Source organism: Lagenorhynchus albirostris, chromosome 13 (assembly GCF_949774975.1).
Source record: "Lagenorhynchus albirostris chromosome 13, mLagAlb1.1, whole genome shotgun sequence".
Lineage (NCBI taxonomy): Eukaryota > Metazoa > Chordata > Mammalia > Artiodactyla > Delphinidae > Lagenorhynchus > Lagenorhynchus albirostris.
The window spans coordinates 50,766,069-50,783,939 of NC_083107.1; the positions used below are offsets into that span (position 1 = coordinate 50,766,069).

The 17,871-nt window shown below is 41.9% G+C and overlaps 1 protein-coding gene across 3 annotated transcripts in view; it reads right to left on the minus strand.

The window, feature by feature from the left end:
* The window catches only part of MSH2 (mutS homolog 2), a 73,559-nt gene extending 63,405 nt beyond the window's left edge, over positions 1 to 10,154 (minus strand). The window contains exons 1-4 of one of the 3 annotated variants that reach the window (XM_060169292.1): positions 9,886 to 10,150; positions 4,827 to 4,981; positions 1,647 to 1,925; positions 253 to 399 (exon numbers count right to left, since the gene is read on the minus strand). In XM_060169292.1, coding sequence (XP_060025275.1) covers positions 253 to 399; positions 1,647 to 1,925; positions 4,827 to 4,981; positions 9,886 to 10,096 — 792 coding nt within the window. In that variant the 5' untranslated portion in view covers positions 10,097 to 10,150. Of the gene's footprint in view, positions 1 to 252; positions 400 to 1,646; positions 1,926 to 4,826; positions 4,982 to 9,885 lie in introns of all 3 variants that reach the window. The other 2 variants (XM_060169293.1, XM_060169294.1) reach the window with 2 other exon arrangements.
* Between the last annotated feature and the right edge of the window lie 7,717 nt (positions 10,155 to 17,871).

The following is a 17,871-nucleotide window of genomic DNA, read 5'->3' on the forward strand; positions in this document are numbered from 1 at the left end:
TTCAGGTGAAACCAATAAAACAATAAACTCTTCCTTACCCCAAGGATACATATTGTGTAAATATAATGAAATTATATTTAAGGTTATGTTTAAATTTTTCTAGTCAGTCCTTGAGTTTTTCACAAGCTTCTTCACAGATTAAAATAAGCTTAAATATCAGTGATCTAGTTTAGGCTTTGAGATACAGATGACAGAAGCAGCCTTCTAAAAAGTCACTATTTAATGGTAAATTCACATTTGTAATCCACATACCTGATTCTCCATTTCTGGCAACACAGCACTATTCACCTGTTCTCCCTTTTTGCCTTTCAACAACCGGTTGAGGTCCTGATAAATATCTTTTGTGGAAAAGTCAGCTTTTTTTCTTTCTGTGATCAGAATTCCTCCTCTCTGAATAACCTATTTTACAAGAAATATTTTAAATTACTAGGAGAAAAGGAACAAGAAAAGCAATAAGGAATGCTGTATCACTGACAAATATAAAGTGACAACAGCTTAACAAATTATTAACCCACATTAAATTTTTATACAACATGCAAGAAGACACTGGTAATATATGTATTAACATGTATTTTTAAAATCTGTAAATGAAATTTTCATGGAAATTTAAAATTAGGCTCACATAAAGCTTTCAAAAAATAGTCTAAATAGTAAAAACTCTTAACAGAATAATACTTGTGGAAAGTTGCCTAAATACTATTTATGCTAAAAATGCCCATCACAGATATGCTAACTCTCAAGTAGTTCTTATTGTATTTGAGGCTCATGAGAAGAAAAGAATCCTTGGGGGGAATACAACACCCCTTAAACATCTAAATAATAAACCATATATCTATACAAATAGCAAAATCGAACTTTGTTAAAATAAAAGAATCAGTAAAATAATAAGAGGCTAGGGCTTCCCTGGTGGCACAATGGTTAAGAATCTACCTGCCAATGCAGGGGACATGGGTTCGAGCCCTGGTCCGGGAGGATCCCACATGCCGCAAAGCAATAAGCCCGTGAGCCACAACTGCTGCACTTGCACTCTGGAGCCTGCGAGCCACAACTACTGAGGCTGCATACCACAACTACCGAAGCCTGTGTGCCTAGAGCCCGTGCTTCACAGCAAGAGAAGCCACCACGATGAGAAGCCAGAGCACCGCAACAAAGACCCAACGCAGTCAAAAATTAATTAAAATAATAATAATAATAGGCTAAAGTTCCACTTGAACTATTAAAAATTAATCCTGAAGAACTGCAACTTATTTGATATATCCAGGCTAAATACAGTCATAGTTTTTTTTTCTTTAATGGCCCTAAATCACCTCTTCCCCACCCTGCACCCCCCAACTGTGAAAGCACTCCTTTTATCAATTGTGATCTCTTTAAAATGGCACTGAGTTACTCTTTCGGGAGGTGGGGGGAGGGGGGATGATCTGAGGTAGAACAAGTCTTAAACAAGAAACAGCTCCTTCTGAAGTCCTATTAAAGATACAAAGTTTCTATCAAAGATAAACATCAAGACATTCCTCAAAATCCTGTTGTGATTAGATTTAAAAGGTTTTGCCTTTAAATTTTTTTTCCTTCAGTAAAACAGTATTATGTTAATTTAGAGCCATTCCTAGCCTTGGATCCTCCTCTATCTCTACACTCCATTTCCTTACCTGCCTCAGTTTTCCCACGTCTCCAGCAGTCTCTCCTCCTGGTAAAACACATTCCTTTGGTCCAATCTGAATCAGGAGAGCCTCCAGATTGGAGAATTGATCATTATCAGGAAACTCACACAGTCCTAGCTTCCTCTGTATGGAGTCAACATACCCAACTCCAACCTGTCTTTGGCCATCAACTGTAGACATTTTAACACCCACAACACCAATGGAAGCTGACATATCGTTGTTACCAAAGAGAATGTCTTCAAACTGAGCAAGATTACCTGGAGAAGCCTAAGCAAAAATAAAGAAAAATTTTAAGAAACTGTTGAATGTACTTTAAAATTTTACTAACCAACAGAAATTACCCAACCTAGATGAATTTTATTAATGAAACGTTTTCTTACCAAAAAAATTACTTATAACCATATAGTCCAATTAATATTACCACACTTTCTATAAAGTATCCTCTCTACTTTTCCAATTAATTTCAGAACACTTGGGCACATCTAAAAATAACAGTATCAAAAGCGATTTTCAGTTTGAAATTTGGCATCTAAGTTTACACTCACTCACACAATCACTGAGGTACCCAAGGTGATAACCCTCTCAATGGTATGCCTAAATCTCTACACTCTGCCAAACTACCTACTGGTTGCACATATCAGAATTTTCACTGAGTAGTTATACCACATAGAAAAACAGTATTATTAGCTTAAATATTAACCTTGGATAGACATCTCTCTATATCAATGTATTTATTTGTAAAATGCAAAGATTCTTCTAGATCAATGATTTCCAAATAAAGGGTCTTTGACAAATTTTTTTTTTTTGGGGGGGCTGTGCCGGGTCTTAGTTGCAGCACACGGGATCTTTGTTGCCACATGCAGGATCTTTGTTGAGGCATACAGGATCTTTAGTTGAGGCATGCGGGATCTTTTAGTTGCGGCATGCGGGATCTTTAGTTGTGGCAGGTGGGATCTAGTTACCTGACCAGGGATCGAACCCGGGCCCCCTGCATTGAGAGTGAGGCGTCTTAACCACTGGACCACCAGAGAAGTTCCTGACCTATTTTCAAAATTTCAAAAAGATTAGAAATCTCTTTAAGACTGTACAAAGTAAGTAAAGGGTCAAGTTTCTTTGCTTTTGGCGCCACCTGTGTCAAGCTGGTGGGTAACAGTACTTCAACATGATCAGAAGCTAACAGGTTGCTGTTAACGTGAGGCATTTCTGGGGCAACTGATGGACCACAGTATGAAACATGAGATAGTCAGAAATAGTCCAAATGAGCACAGTGACAAGCCAAATTTAAGCAACCAGTAGCCATCAATAGTTCTCAAATGTCTTTAGCATCATAATCATGATAATCATTTATGTTTTCTCAATATGGTTCTGAATATCCTGTAACTATGTATGGATTATTGATTAAAATCTGGATCAAAAATGAAATGGAGGAAGTTCCCTGGCGGTCTAGCAGTCAAGACTTTGCACTTCCACTGCAGGGGGCTTGGGTTCAATCCCTGTGACCAAAAAAAAAAAAAATGGAAAGCTAGTATTACCTGATACTCAAATTTAAAAAGCACTGATTCAATCACAAATATGAACATCATATTTTCACATACATGCTTTGGATTTACACGCACAGGTTATGCACACCTTAAAAAAACCCTCAGAAGTGAACTAGTAGCTAGCTTATCAAGTAAGATCCCACAAGCCGCACAGCAAGACCAAAAATTAAACAAACAAAAAGTCAATTATAGAGGTCAACTATCCTAAATATCACTAATACTTTACAATAGAATCAATAAGCTAAAAATTAAAAGATAAATCAGTTTTAGCAGTTTTAGATCTGAACTTCTTAAAATAAATATCAGGATGAAGATACTATCTTTTAACCTGATAAAGATACATATTTGAAGATTTTTTTCCGCCTGACCTAAAAGGTAGGGGGTTAAAAACAATGCATCTCAAAGGATTCTGATGACACAAAGGAGTGAGGTGTGATGGGCTGATAATCCAGTTAATCAGCTGAACTCATGATCCCACATTTTGGTGTTGTTACTAACTGAGCTCTGTGAAGAATGAGATAGAAAAACATCACTTTGCGGTACCCTCAATTTTCTATTAAAATCTTTCAAAATGTAGGATAAAACTGTAAGTCCCACTTTTCTCAGTAAAGTAGCAATGAAAATTCCGAGGAAATTTCATAATAAAGAATAAATGATCTCAGATATAATCTTCAGTAAACGTCAACATTTACAAAGGCGGGGGGTGGTGACAGCAGGCAATATGGAAGGAATACTGAAGAATATTCTATTTGGGGCAACACCAACATCAAATGTTGAAATGTTGTATTAAACCTCACAAAAAAACTTTCACAGGCCTTTCAGGTCAGAAAACATCTTAAAAACCTTCTAATTTTACTGTTTAAAGAGAAACAGATACAGGAGAAGGCTGGAAAATTTGCCAAGGTCATGCAGAGGGACAGAGGAGAAATGAGATCAGCCAAATACAAGGCCAGAACACTGTCCCGCCTTACCACACATTTATTCCCTTTCAAGGATAAATCTCACCTCCCCAACATTTTAACCATTATCCAATATTTATGTGAAGGTATTGTGTGTGAACAAACAGAAACATGATTTTACAGACTAAAAATAAAGATAGTCCTTAAATAAAACAAAATAGTACCCCCATCTCCATGAAGGCATTAGAAGCACGTCAATAAGCCCTTCTAGGCACACCTAGGAATATGATCAGCATTAAACAAAGTTCCACACTTCTAAAAACGTTACAGTCTAATGAAAGAGAAAGGAACATACAAATATCCAAACACATTACAAACGTGTATAAATAGATATTTGGGATATGTAAATTTGCGTGATATTACTTCAGAAACAGTAAAATCAAATATTCTTTAATGCTGGTATTCAACTTTATGTAAAGGCTATTTATTATTTAGGTTTTAGGGACAGTGACAAAGCTCAGAGTATTCATACTCATAATAAGGATTTACTGAATTTCTGAATTGCTATTAAACTGTTATGTTAAAAACCACATGCTAAAGAATATTAAAGCTTCTCACAGCATTTTACTATCACAACCTGGCTAAAATATTAAACCAACACAGAATTCTCTCATGTTTTTATTTTGTCTACTCTTAAACACAACTAAATTTAAATGGAAGATAATTACCTTAAATGCCAAATACCAATCATTCTCCTTGGAGGCCTTACTTCCAGCTCTGTTCTTATAAACTTCAACTCTGTACTGACGAACTAGAAGAAGATCTTTTACAAAAGACTCAAAATTCATTTTACTAAGTACAACACTCTCCACAGTCTTTGCTCCTAAAGAAAAATATTAAAAATACATGTTACGGATTTGAGGATTTGAAGTCATAAGTGTTGAAGACCTAACACAATGCCTCCCCCCAAGCTATGTTGTTTTCCCAGTAATTCATTCACTCAATAAACTATTTATCAAGCACCTATTACATGTCCTAGATACTTTAGCAGATGAAGGGTATAAAATGGTGGATAGGCATAACCCCCTGCACCTGTGGAGCCTACACATCAAAATAAAAAATTGAGAAGACACAAAGACAAAAGAATGAGTCAATATACATACAGCTAATCCTACTTGTCCTTTTTTATCATTTGTTTTTCACAAGTTTGAATAAAACTCTTATGTAATAACTACAATAGTATTTGTATAGGATTTTTTTCAAAAGGTCTATAAAAATAAATTAGTTATTATTCATTATAAAATGTTCTAGGTAACATAGTTCAAAACTTGAAGGTTCAGGGACTTCTCTGGCGGCCCAGTGGCTGGGACTTGGCCTTCCAATGCAGGGGGTGTGGGTTCGATCCCTGGTCAGGGAGGTGGGATCCCACATGGCTTGCGGCCAAAAAGCCAAAATACGGAACAGAAACAATATTGTAACAAATTCAATAAAGACTTTAGGGCTTCCCTGGTGGCGCAGTGGTTGAGAGTCCGCCTGCCAATGCAGGGGACACGGGCTCCTGCCCCGGTCTGGGAAGATCCCACATGCCGCAGAGAGGCTGGGCCCTTGAGCCATGGCCGCTGAGCCTGCGCGTCCGGAGCCTGTGCTCCGCAACAGGAGAGGCCACAACAGTGAGAGGCCCAAGTACCGCAAAAAAAAAAAAAAAAATCGTCCACATCAAAAAAAAAGAAAAAAAAACGAAGGCTCAAAAAGGTACATCAAAAAGGAGACTTGCATTCCACCACTGTCCCCTACACATCCAGTTCACCACCCAAGTTATCACTTTATAGAATATATTTCCAAACATAGTCTAGGCACACACAAGCAAATATAAGGCATTGCTTTTTTCCTCTTTTACATAAATAATTGCACACTATACACACTGTACTGTATCTTTTTTTTTAACTTTGATATAGTATTTTGGAGATTGTTCCATCAGTACATAATCAGCTTCTTTCTGTTTACAGCTGCAAACGTTCCAATGAACCTAAGGAATTTCTATAATTTAGCCTCTTCCCTATGGGTTGTTTCCAATCTTTGTTATTGAAACAGTGTTGCATGAATAACCTTGTATGTGCTTCACTCTCCAAATATCTGAGTGTATCTGTGAGACAAAGTCCTAAAACTGGATTTTATCAAAGGATGATATGTGTGATTTTTATAAATATTGCAGACTATCCCTCTTGGTTGGCTGTACCAATTAACACTACCACCCGTAAAGTATGAGTGCACCTATTTCCCCTATCCAGTCAACTGAGTTTTCGAACTTCCTGGCCTCCATCTTACATCACTGGTTCTCAAAAGGGAAGATCTTGCTCCCTTAGCGGACAATTGTCAATGCCTGGGGGGCATTTAGGTTGTTACAACTGGGGAAAGGGAATAATAACAGAATCTAGTAGGAAGAGGCAGGGATGTTGTTAAATGTGCACAGGATAGCCCCTCACAGTAACAAATTAATTCTTCGGTCCAAAATATGAATAGTGCCAAGGCTAAAAAATTGTCTTAGATGGAATATAGTGTCTCACCTTAGTTCTGATTTGTAAATAACAATTTCTTTACAAAATAAAATCACCCACATCATCAAATGGAATTAAAGTTCAATTTTCATATAATATAGGTAATACAAATTATTCACTTAAAGGTAATTCAGATTATACGTGTAGATTATTCTGACAATTCTGGATCTTATGAAAGATTTAACCTAAATTTAACAATAGATCATATCAAGTACAAATATCAAATACAAATAAGCATAAAGATTAATTAAATGACATAATACAATTGTTTTGTACAGCAAAACGCAGCTGATACTTTCAATATCAGTTCACTAGTTATAAGTAGTGGACAAGAATCCCTGCTGCCTGTGTGCCACAACTACTGAGCCTGCACTCTAGAGCCCACGTGCTGCAACTACTGAAGCCTGCATGCCTAGAGCCCGTGCTCCACAAGAGAAGCCACCACAATGAGAAGCCCGCGCACCGCAACAAAGAGTAGGCCCCGCTCACCGCAACCAGAGAAAGTCCACGCACAGCAACAAAGACCCAACGCAGCCAAAAATAAAAATAAATAAAATAAATAAATTTATATTTAAAAAAAAGGTTATCCTCCGAAGATACTATTTCTCTCAAAGGACTGTTTGTGACACACTGGATGTTCCTGGTGAAGAGCCTGGCTGTATGCTTTAAGTCTGAAAGCTGAGAAGTAAGACTGAAGGGGAACTGGAAGAGAAAGCTACCCAGCCTCCACATGGTGCAGAAAAAAAACCTCAGATTGATACAAGATTCTCCTCTTCAAGAATAATTTGGAGCCCCCATCTTCATTCAGCTGATAATGTGTCTGCTTACATGTGGGCACTGTGCCAGGTGCTGGGATTCTAAGGCAGAGACTGGTTAAGACAGAGTTCCTGCCCTCTGGGAGCTTTCAGTATATTGGCATAGAGTAAAATAAATGCTGTGTCTAAGGTAAGGAGAAGGTCCTAGGGCAAGGAACACATGAGAGGGGCAGCTAACCAGGCAGCCTTAAGATGGGAGTTAAGAAAGGCTTCCAAGAGGAGATGCTTCTAAGCTGAGTTCTGACAGCAAAAGAGGCAAAAGATAAGGAACTTCCTTTTTTAGGGACTCAGATTCCTATCTATAAATTGAAGCTAGGTACTAACCCACCTCACAGAGCTTTATTATAATAATTTTTTTCTTTTTTTCTTTTTTTTTGCGGTACGCAGGCCTCTCACTGTTGTGGCCTCTCCCGTTGCAGAGCACAGCCTCCGGACGCGCAGGCTCAGCGGCCATGGCTCACGGGCCCAGCCGCTCCGCGGCATGTGGGATCTTCCCAGACCGGTGCACGAACCTGTGTCCCCTGCATCGGCAGGCGGACTCTCAACCACTGCGCCACCAGGGAAGCCCCTATAATAATGTTTTGATAGTTGTTGAAAAGTAAGAGAAAAGTAGCTAAAAGGATATGAATAAGTCTAAATGCCAAAAGAATGAGCCAAAGAGAGAAGAAATGATCAACAGCAAAGCCATCTGTGAGACGAGGAGAGGGGATCCAGACCACAGCAAAAGGCTCATCTCTTCACTGGCACAACAGGGAAGGAGAGAATGGGTACAGATGACATTAAAAGTATTGGTTCAAGAAACAGCCCAAAAAAAAATAATAAATAAAAGAAACAGCCCAAATGTCCATCAACTAACGAATGGATTAAACAAAATATTGTATATCCATACAACGGAATATTTGGCAATAAAAAGAAATGAAGTACTGATTAACACAGATGAACCTTAAAATGTTAAGTGAAAGAGATCAGTCACAGAAGACCAATGTTATAAGCAAATCTAGAGAGAGAAAGCAGATTAGCAGTTGCCTGGGTTTGGGAGGACTCAGGGGAAACCCTGTACCCTGCTAATGGGTACAGGGTTTCTCAAGACTCAAGTGAACTTTAACCTCTCTTATAATGCCTCTTCTGATGGCTCCAGTCTTTGGCAATCCTGCCTCTGCCTCTTTGGCAACTTGTTATGGAGCATCCTCCATAGGTCTTCACCTGGAATTGGAATTACTTCTGCCTTGCTCTCCACAAGGGGGAGCTCTGTGAAGGTGGGGATACTGCCTTTTTTTTTTTTTTTTTAACAGTACGCGGGCCTCTCACTGTTGTGGCCTCTCCCGTTGCGGAGCACAGGCTCCGGACGCACAGGCTCAGCGGCCATGGCTCACGGGCCCAGCCGCTCCGCGGCATGTGGGATCTTCCCGGACCGGGGCACGAACCCGTGTCCCCTGTGTCGGCAGGCGGACTCGCAACCACTGCGCCACCAGGGAAGCCCTGGGATACTGCCTTTTGATCTATGTACTCCCAGTGTCCATAACCCTGCCCGACAAGGCAGCACTCAATAAATGTCTATCTAATGAATGAAACAGCTTTTGTCAGTAACCTTCCATCTCCATATGGCAGAGGCAGGACTAAAATCCACAACTCCTTACTCCTTCTATTATGTTCATTCCTAGGAGCCAAGGATAAAAGAGATTAACATAAAACTCGATGTTCAGAACATCTAACTACAAGAGGGTGAGAAGTTTGTAGCTTTCCAGGGAGAGATGATGCTAGAGAGATGGGGATGGGTTACCGAGGGCACTGAATGCCGAGTTGAGGCAGACATACATGACTAGCTCAAGGCCACACAGCTGGTAAGTGGAGGGGCTGCGCCTTGAAGCCAGGCAATCTGGCTCCAGTTCGAGGTCCTGACCACTTGGCAATACTGCCTATTAACAGTAGACACTATAGGTCCCTGCGCTGAACAGCGGTATAAATGACGTTCGCTAAACAGGCAAAATCACGCTGGCGACATAAATCGGTCTCCCTAACCCCCTTCTATTCTAAATCTCAATCCTGGACTGGCGTTTGTGATAAAGAGGTCTGGCGGCGTTTGTGATGATATCCACAGCGCCAAGGCTGGAGCGAGAAGCAGACACCCACGCGGACTGCAGCAAAATTAAATAGAACAATGTGTTAAAACGCCTCGCACGAAGCGATCGCTATTAGGTCTGATCCGGGGCAGCTCCGGAGGGACAGACTCAGGATGGAGGCAGGGCAGGGGGCGGGTGGCGCCCCATTCGGCCAGGCAGGGGCCGGAGCACGCGCAGTGGCCCCACGAGGCACCAGCGTCCCCGCCCCCGTGTCTCCCTGCCCGACACCCTCCCACTTCCTGAGAGAAGCCAACTCCGCGGGGTCCTCCCCTGAGCCCGCACCGTCCCCGCCCTCACCTGCCGGTCCCATGTATTTGACCACCCCCTGGGTCTTGAACACCTCCCGGGCGGCCAGCAGCGCGTCCTCCCGGTGCGCCGTGTAGAAGTCGCCCCGGTCGAAGAGGCGCACCGTGGTGGTCGGCTTCTCCGGCATGCCCTGGAAGAAGCGCACGAAGCCGACCTCGGCCGCACTCTCCAGCTGCAGCGTCTCTTTCGGCTGCACCGCCATTTCGGAACCTCTCCGCCGCCTGCCTGATGGAACTGCGCGACCCCGCACCCACTAAGCTGTTTCCCGCCTCCCCTCCCTCGCCCCCCGTGAGGCGTCCGGCCTCTGAGGAGACACCCAATCAGCATCCAGCGCTGCGTTTCGGTGGGTGGGAGTGCGCCGCGACAGCCAATCATAATCGGACGCGGCCGAGCTTCCCGCGCACGCTGGTGACTCTGTCTATTGCGCATGCTTGAGCCTAGGTCGCAGGCCGCCGCGGCAGACACCCGTCCTTGAAAGAATACAGTTATCCGGGTTTTCTCGGCTGCACTGGTGTGGGTCCCAGGTGTATGGTTAGCTAGTTTAGGTGACCAGGTGGAAAGTTCTGGCAGGTTTTGAGTTTGTTATGTACCCGGAAGCAAGAGAGTGCAATCAGAAAGAAACTTGAAAACAAGGAAAAACTAGCCTTCCTCCCTATCACAGTATTTGTTTAACCTGTGCCCCTCTCTCTCCAACTGCCTCAGTTTTCGTTTTTAAGCAAATTGCCTGCATCAAGCTTACACGTTTCTTCTCCACAGCCCCCGTCCTGGCCAAATTCTCGTATCGTCAACTCCTTGATTGATTCATACATTCAAAAACAGAAGGCCTGCTATGCGCCAGACTTCTAGGATCTGAGGATCACTAGTAAAGAAGAGAAAAACCACTGCCTTTGTTGAACTTACATTCTAATGAATGGATTCAGATAATATCCTAAGTAAACTTAGAGTAAGTAAACTGCTAGAAGATAAGTGTTTAGGTAAAAAAGATGGGGGGGGTGATTTTTTTTTTTCAATGTTGAGCAAAGACTTGAAGGAGGTCAGGATACGTCCTGCACAGTTACCTGCCTTACAAAAGGTATTGCACTCTCCTGTTTGCTCACCCTTCCCCCATAAAAGCAGCCCCAAACCCTGATTCAACTGGCAGAATTACCCCGAGGGCTTTTCAAAGGTGTTCCTGGGCCCCACCCATACATAATGGGTTGGAATTTCTGAAGGTGGGATCTTGGGATCTGTAAGAAAGCTCCCTGGACATTCCTGACAATCAGCTCAGTTTAGAAACCACTTAATTCAAATAGTTTCAGAAGCAGAAAGTTTGAACCATCTGACTGCTGACTACATCTCCCACTTCCTGTAGTGCTCCCTCCTCTCACCCCAGCTCTGTGATCTGGAGCCATAAACTTCCCCTTACCTTTCAATACCTGTGGCTCTAACACAAACCTGTCCCTGTGCTCTGGAAAGGGCTTGCCCTGCCCTTTGTGTAGCAAACTACTGGTCACTCTTCAGTCCTCAGGCCTGAAGTATGCCCAGTTCCCCCAGGTGTAATTAGTTGGATTATCTTCTGGAGTATGATTTTGTTAATATCTCTATTATATTTGCTGCATTGTTTTAGAAATATATGTTCAGGGACTTCCCTGGTGGCGCAGTGGTTAAGAATCTGCCTGCCAATGCAGGGGACACGGGTTCGAGTCCTGGTCTGGGAAAATCCTACATGCCACGGAACAACTAAGCCCGCACACCACAGCTACTGAGCCTGCGCGTCTGGAGCCTGTGCTCCGCAACAAGAGAAGGCCGCGACAGTGAGAGGCCCGCGCACCGCGATGAAGAGTGGCCCTCGCTCACCGCAACTAGAGAAAGCCCTCGCACAGAAACGAAGACCCAACACAGCCAAAAATAAATAAATAAATTCATTTAAAATATATATATATCTTTTCTTTAAAGCCATGTGCACATATTAAATGTTTATGATTTCGAAAGTTATGTCAAATAGTTGGCTTATAGAAATTTTTTATATTTTCTAGTCCTACAGAGGAAACTATGAATTTCTAAAAATAACAGAAAAGAGGGATTTTGCAAAAATATAACTGGAAGACATGGTACAATATTATTGATAGGGTGCAATAAAATCATTACCACCAAATGGGTTTTAATTTTCTCATATTTTCCAAATTCATAATGACTGTTACCTACTTATAATCAGAGTAAGTAAGTATTGGGCAAAAAGGCACATGTACCTAACAAAGAGACTCTTCAAAGAAGTAATAATTAAGATTTTTAAACAACCAAAAATAGAAGTGTTTAGTAAATTTTAAAGTGTTTAACTTAATCGTTTTTTCTGTAACATCTTTATTGGAGTATAATTGCTTTACAACGGTGTGCTATTTTCTGCTTTAGAACAAAGTGAATCAGCTATACATATACATATATTCCCATATCTCCTCCCTCTTGCATCTTAACTTAATCTTAAAAATAAATTATTGCTAGCTCAGGGACTTCCTTGGTGGTACAGTGGTTAAGAATCCACCTGCCAATGCAGGGGACACGGGTTCAAGCCCTGGTCTGGGAAGATCCCACAAGCCGCGGAGCAACTAAGTCCGTGTGCCACAACTACTGAGTCCGAGTGCCACAACTACTGAGCCTGCACTCTAGAGCCTGCGAGCCACAACTAGTGACCCCACGTGCCACAACTACTGAAGCCCACGCACCTAGATTCTATGCTTGGCCACAAGAGAAGCCACCGCAATGAGAAGCCCATGCACCACAACAAAGAGCAGCCCCCGCTCGCCGCAACTATAGTAAGCCCGGGCGCAGCAATGAAGACCCAATGCAGCCAAAAATAAAATAAATAAATAAATTTATAAAAATAAATAAATTATTGTTATCTCAGTTTTCTATGATAATATGCCCATGAGAAATTCATATTCAACACTAATTTTGCCACCACTTTTTAGTTTCTCAAATTTTTGTAATTTGGTTGTATTATTCCATTATTAAAAAATGACAATAAGTGCTGTCAACAATGTCAGAAGCTGCAGTTTCAGAGAAAGGACGACTAAAAATGGCCCCTGGAGCTGAGTATTAAGACATCTTTTTCTTTTTTAAACAGCTTTATGGAGATATAATTTACATACTGCATAATTCATCCATTTAAAGTATGTAACTCAATGATTTTTGGTATATTAACAGGGTTGTATAACCATCACAACAATCTAATTTTAGAACATTTTGTCACTCCAAAAAGAAACTCCATACAAATTAGCAGTCACTCCCTATTTCCTACTCCCCCTATTTCCTGGCAACCACAGATCAACTTTCTGTCTCTATAAATTTGCCTTTTCTGGGCATTTCATATAAATGGAATCATACAATATAGGGTGTTTAGTGACTGGATTCTTTCACTAAGCGTAATGTTTTTAAATTTCATTCACGTCATAATATGTGTAATACTTCACTCCTTTTTATTACCAAATAATGTATTATTGAATGGCTATACCACATTTTATCTATTCATTCATCAGTTGGTAGACATTTGGATTGTTTCCACTTTTGGCCATCACGAACAATGCTGCTATGAACGTTCATTTACAAGTTCTTATATGGACAAATGTTTTTATTTCTCTTCGATATATACCTAGAAGTGGGACTACTGTATCATACTTTTAATATATGTTTAGCTGTAGTCCTCATGTTAAACTATAACCCATATGTTTAACATGCTATGTTTAACATTTTGAGGAATTGTAAAACTTTTCCAAAATGCCTGCAACATTTTACATTCTCTTTAGCAATGTATAAGTGTTCCAGCTTTTCCACATCCTCACCCACACTTGTTGCTGTCTGTCTTTTTTTTTTTTTTTTTTTTTTTTTTGCGGTACGCGGGCCTCTCACTGTTGTGGCCTCTCCCGTTGCGGAGCACAGACTCCGGACGCGCAGGCTCAGCGGCCATGGCTCACGGGCCCAGCCGCTCCGCGGCATGTGGGATCTTCCCGGACCGGGGCACGAACCCGTGTCCCCTGCATCGGCAGGCGGACTCTCAACCACTGCGCCACCAGGGAAGCCCCTGTCTTTTTGATTCTAGCCATCTTAGTGGGTATGAATGGTATCTTATTGTGGTTTTGATTTTCATTTCCCTAATGACTAATGATATTGAGTATCTTTTCATGTGCTCTGTATGTTCTTCTGAGAAAATATTTGCAAATTATATATCTGACAAAGGACTTGTATTCAGAATACATAAAGACATCTTACATCTCAATAATAGAAAGATAAATAACCCAATTTAAAAGTGGGCAAATGATCTGAAGAAGTCATTGGTTTTTGAGAAAGCTCTTTGGTTGGTTGATGTGGGCAACAGAAGCTCTATGGATTGAAATTTTCATTCTGAAAACAAAATGTGTTAGTTCTATTTAAGAGGTTTGTTAAGAAAGGGAAAGAGATAGAAATGGCAGCTTGTTAGGGAAGCAAGGTCAGTGGGAATTTTTAGAGGGGTTGGGGGGCCATGTTTTAGGATGATGGGAAATAACTGAAATTATGTTGTATCTACAGAAACCGCTGTGTTTATTAAGGAGGGAAAACTTTTTCTCTACTCTCTTAAGTTCAGTTACTAGTAGTATGTGAATTAAACTAATAAAAGACAGATCAATGGGGGGAAAGGCACAATTTTTATTAATATATACATGCACAGGAGTTCACAGAAAAGTAAATATCAAAGAATCGGTTAGACTCAGGGTCTCATATATCCTCTTAACAAAGGAAAGAGGCTTTGGGCTTCCAGAGATGACAATTGTGGGGAAATAACCAGGAAATATATGGGAGAACTAATGGAAGATAAGGGCTGTTGTAGTAAGGTCTAGTTATGCAAACTCATCTCAGTGTCAACTCTCTCTCTCTGGTGATGGGTCGGGGGAAAACACCTTCACAAAGGGAATTTATGCCCTGATTTTAGGCAGATAAGTGGAGGGCAGAGAACTCTTTCTGCATCTGTTGATTCTCAATTGCCTTTAGCTCAAAAAAATCCTTATGCCAAAGTGGCATATTTGGGGGTAGCATATCCTGATCCCCTTCATGTTGAAAGAAGTAGAAAGAGCTGAGACTAAAGTGTTAAGAAAGGCTTCATGAAAGGGAATCTTAAGCTGGGCCTTGACTAAGTAGAGGATATTCCAGATGTAAGAAAGAATATAAGAATATAACCTTTCACACACCATTGTAAAGCAATTATACTCCAATAAACATGTTAAAAAATATATAAACTTTAAAAATTGTGAATCACTATGTTGTACACCTGAAACTTATATAACATTGTACATCAACCATACCTCAATTTAAAAAAAAAAGAAAAAAGGGCTTCCCTGGTGGCGCAGTGGTTGAGAGTCCGCCTGCCAATGCAAGGGACACGGGTTCGTGCCCCGGTCCGGGAAGATCCCACATGCCACGGAGCGGCTGGGCCCGTGAGCCATGGCCGCTGGGCCCGCGCGTCCGGAGCCAGTGCTCTGCAATGGGAGAGGCCACAACAGTGAGAGGCCCGCGTACCGCAAAAAAAAAAAAAAGAAAGAAAAGAAAGAACATAAGCAAAGGCATGGTCAAGCCCAAGCAAAGTATAAAAAGACTGGGGAACAGGAAAATTTGAGGAATGGGAAGGAAAATCTTGAATGCAGCAAAGTTGGATATATTGAAGTATAATGGGAAATAAGGTAGATTGTGACCATTTTCATTGTTCTGGGAATAATACACAGGAAGGATTGAGAGCGAAGAGGAAGGAAGCCAGAAATTACATCTAGGCAAGTGGTAAAGTTTTGGAGCAGGGTATTGGCACTGGAGACAAAGGAGGAACCAAGAAAGGCCAGGCAGAGTGACCATAGCTAGAGGGCTGGGATCCCACTCATGGAACACTCCTGTGGCTGCCATTGGTCTCACCCCATCGCTGCCCTTGAGAGTTTTCTCAACTATTCTTTGTTTTCATCACAAGATTCCAAGTCCTAGGTGGAGGTGCCTGTACCCTGATGCTCAGAGCAGAGGGAGGATAACCACCCTTAAATTTCTGCAGAGGGAGTTGGAGAACTGGCTGCCAATACCACACACAGGAGGATTCTCCCCAAATGGAAGAGGAGATGGGAAGCTGGGCAGCCAAAAGGGGAAAAAGCACCCAGTGCAGGGCCAGACTAGCAGGGGGAAGGCAGAAAAGTGCTATGATCAACTTTAGGCAAATAATTCTGGGAGCAACGTGGGATTTGGTTTAGAAAGGGAATAGATTGGTGGTGAAGAGATCAGTGAAAATGTGTAAGAGAGGCAAATTAGAGGCAGATTTATTCCTGAGGGAGAATCTCAGGGCCTGATGACTAAAAAAATGGAGAAGTTAAGAGAGAAAAAAGAACTTGGGACTTGGTACCTGGTGACAATGCCATTAACTGATTCTGAGAATATAAGAGTTCACTAGGTTTTTGGAGGAAGATGATGAGGTCATTAAAGGCTAGTTAAGTGAAACGTAGTTTAGTGTAGAACTCAGGGTGAATTACAAGAATGGAGACTGGGGCTTCCCTGGTGGCGCAGTGGTTGAGAATCTGCCTGCCAATGCAGGGGACACAGGTTCGAGCCCTGGTCTGGGAAGATCCCACATGCCACAGAGCAACTGGGTCCGTGAGCCACAACTACTGAGCCTGCGCGTCTGGAGCTTGTGCTCCGCAACAAGAGAGGCCGCAACAGTGAGAGGCCCGCGCACCGCGATGAAGAGTGGCCCCGCTCGCTGCAACTAGAGAAAGCCCTCACACAGAAACGAAGACCCAACACAGCCAAAAATAAATAAATTTTTTGTAAAAAAGAATGGAGATGGTATTTCTGTTATCATCAGGACTTGGATGGTAACTAAAGCAAGGGAATGATGAAATCCTCCCGTAAGAAAAAGAGAGGAAAAAATAGAAGAAAGGATAAATCCTGGGAACATCAGTATTTCAGAGTCAGCAGAAGAGAAAACAAAACAGAGGAGAGTAATGCCAGCGAAGCCAAAGAAGAAAATCTGTAGGCAACATACTGGGGTAGGATATGGGGCAGTCATTGTGGTGATAAGCTGTGGAGAGATCAAATGATTCAATACCGGGGAAACTGGCAATTAGCTGGTCAGTGTTGACTTTTGGCAGGAGTAGCTTCAGAAGAGGTAGAACAGAAACTAGAGGGCACTGGGTTGAAGAGTTACTGATTTATTATTACCTCTTAGCTCCAAATTCACCCTTTGTGCATGCTCTGAAGCTTTGTCGGTAGAGGGCGCTGGAGAGACACTGCAAGAAGAAAGGGTATTGTTTTCCCTGTGGCACCTGCTGCTTCCCCAGTGTCCAGCTCCTGCAGCACCCAGGGCTTCTGCAGCCCTGGACAGCAGATGGCAGCTTCCCGGAGCACCAGCTGCTACACCCCAGCTATAGAAGGCAGCTTTATACAGTGCCGTAGGTGTCGGGCAGGACACCTCCCTATGAGGAGCTATCCCTCAGCACCCTAGAGCAGGCGTCAGCAAACTTTTTCTGTCAAGGACCAGAGTAATAGTTAGGCTTTGCATTCCATTGGCCCGGTCTGTTACAATTACTCAACTGCCCTTGTAGTGCAAATCAGCCACACACAACACATAAACAAATGAGTGTAGCTGTGCTCCAATAAAACTTTATGCACACAGATTTTTATTCCATGTAATTTTCACATATCATGAAATGTTCTTTAAATTTTTTCAACCATTTAAAATGCAAAAACCATCCGTAACTCCCCTGTTTAAAAACAGATGGCAGACCAGGCTGCAGGTTATAGTTTGATGACTCCTGCCCTTAAGAGCAAATTTTTCCAGTAAGTTCCACAAGAGAGATTTTCAAAAAGTTCTGCCAGTGCAGCACCACAGCAACTTCTCTGCTCTTTATCAAACCATAATGCCCCCTCCCATAAGGTCTAGGATTCCAGTCCAGGGTGTGGGGCTTGGCGGAAGTAGAGGGTCTCTTCTCTGGGTACTGTCTC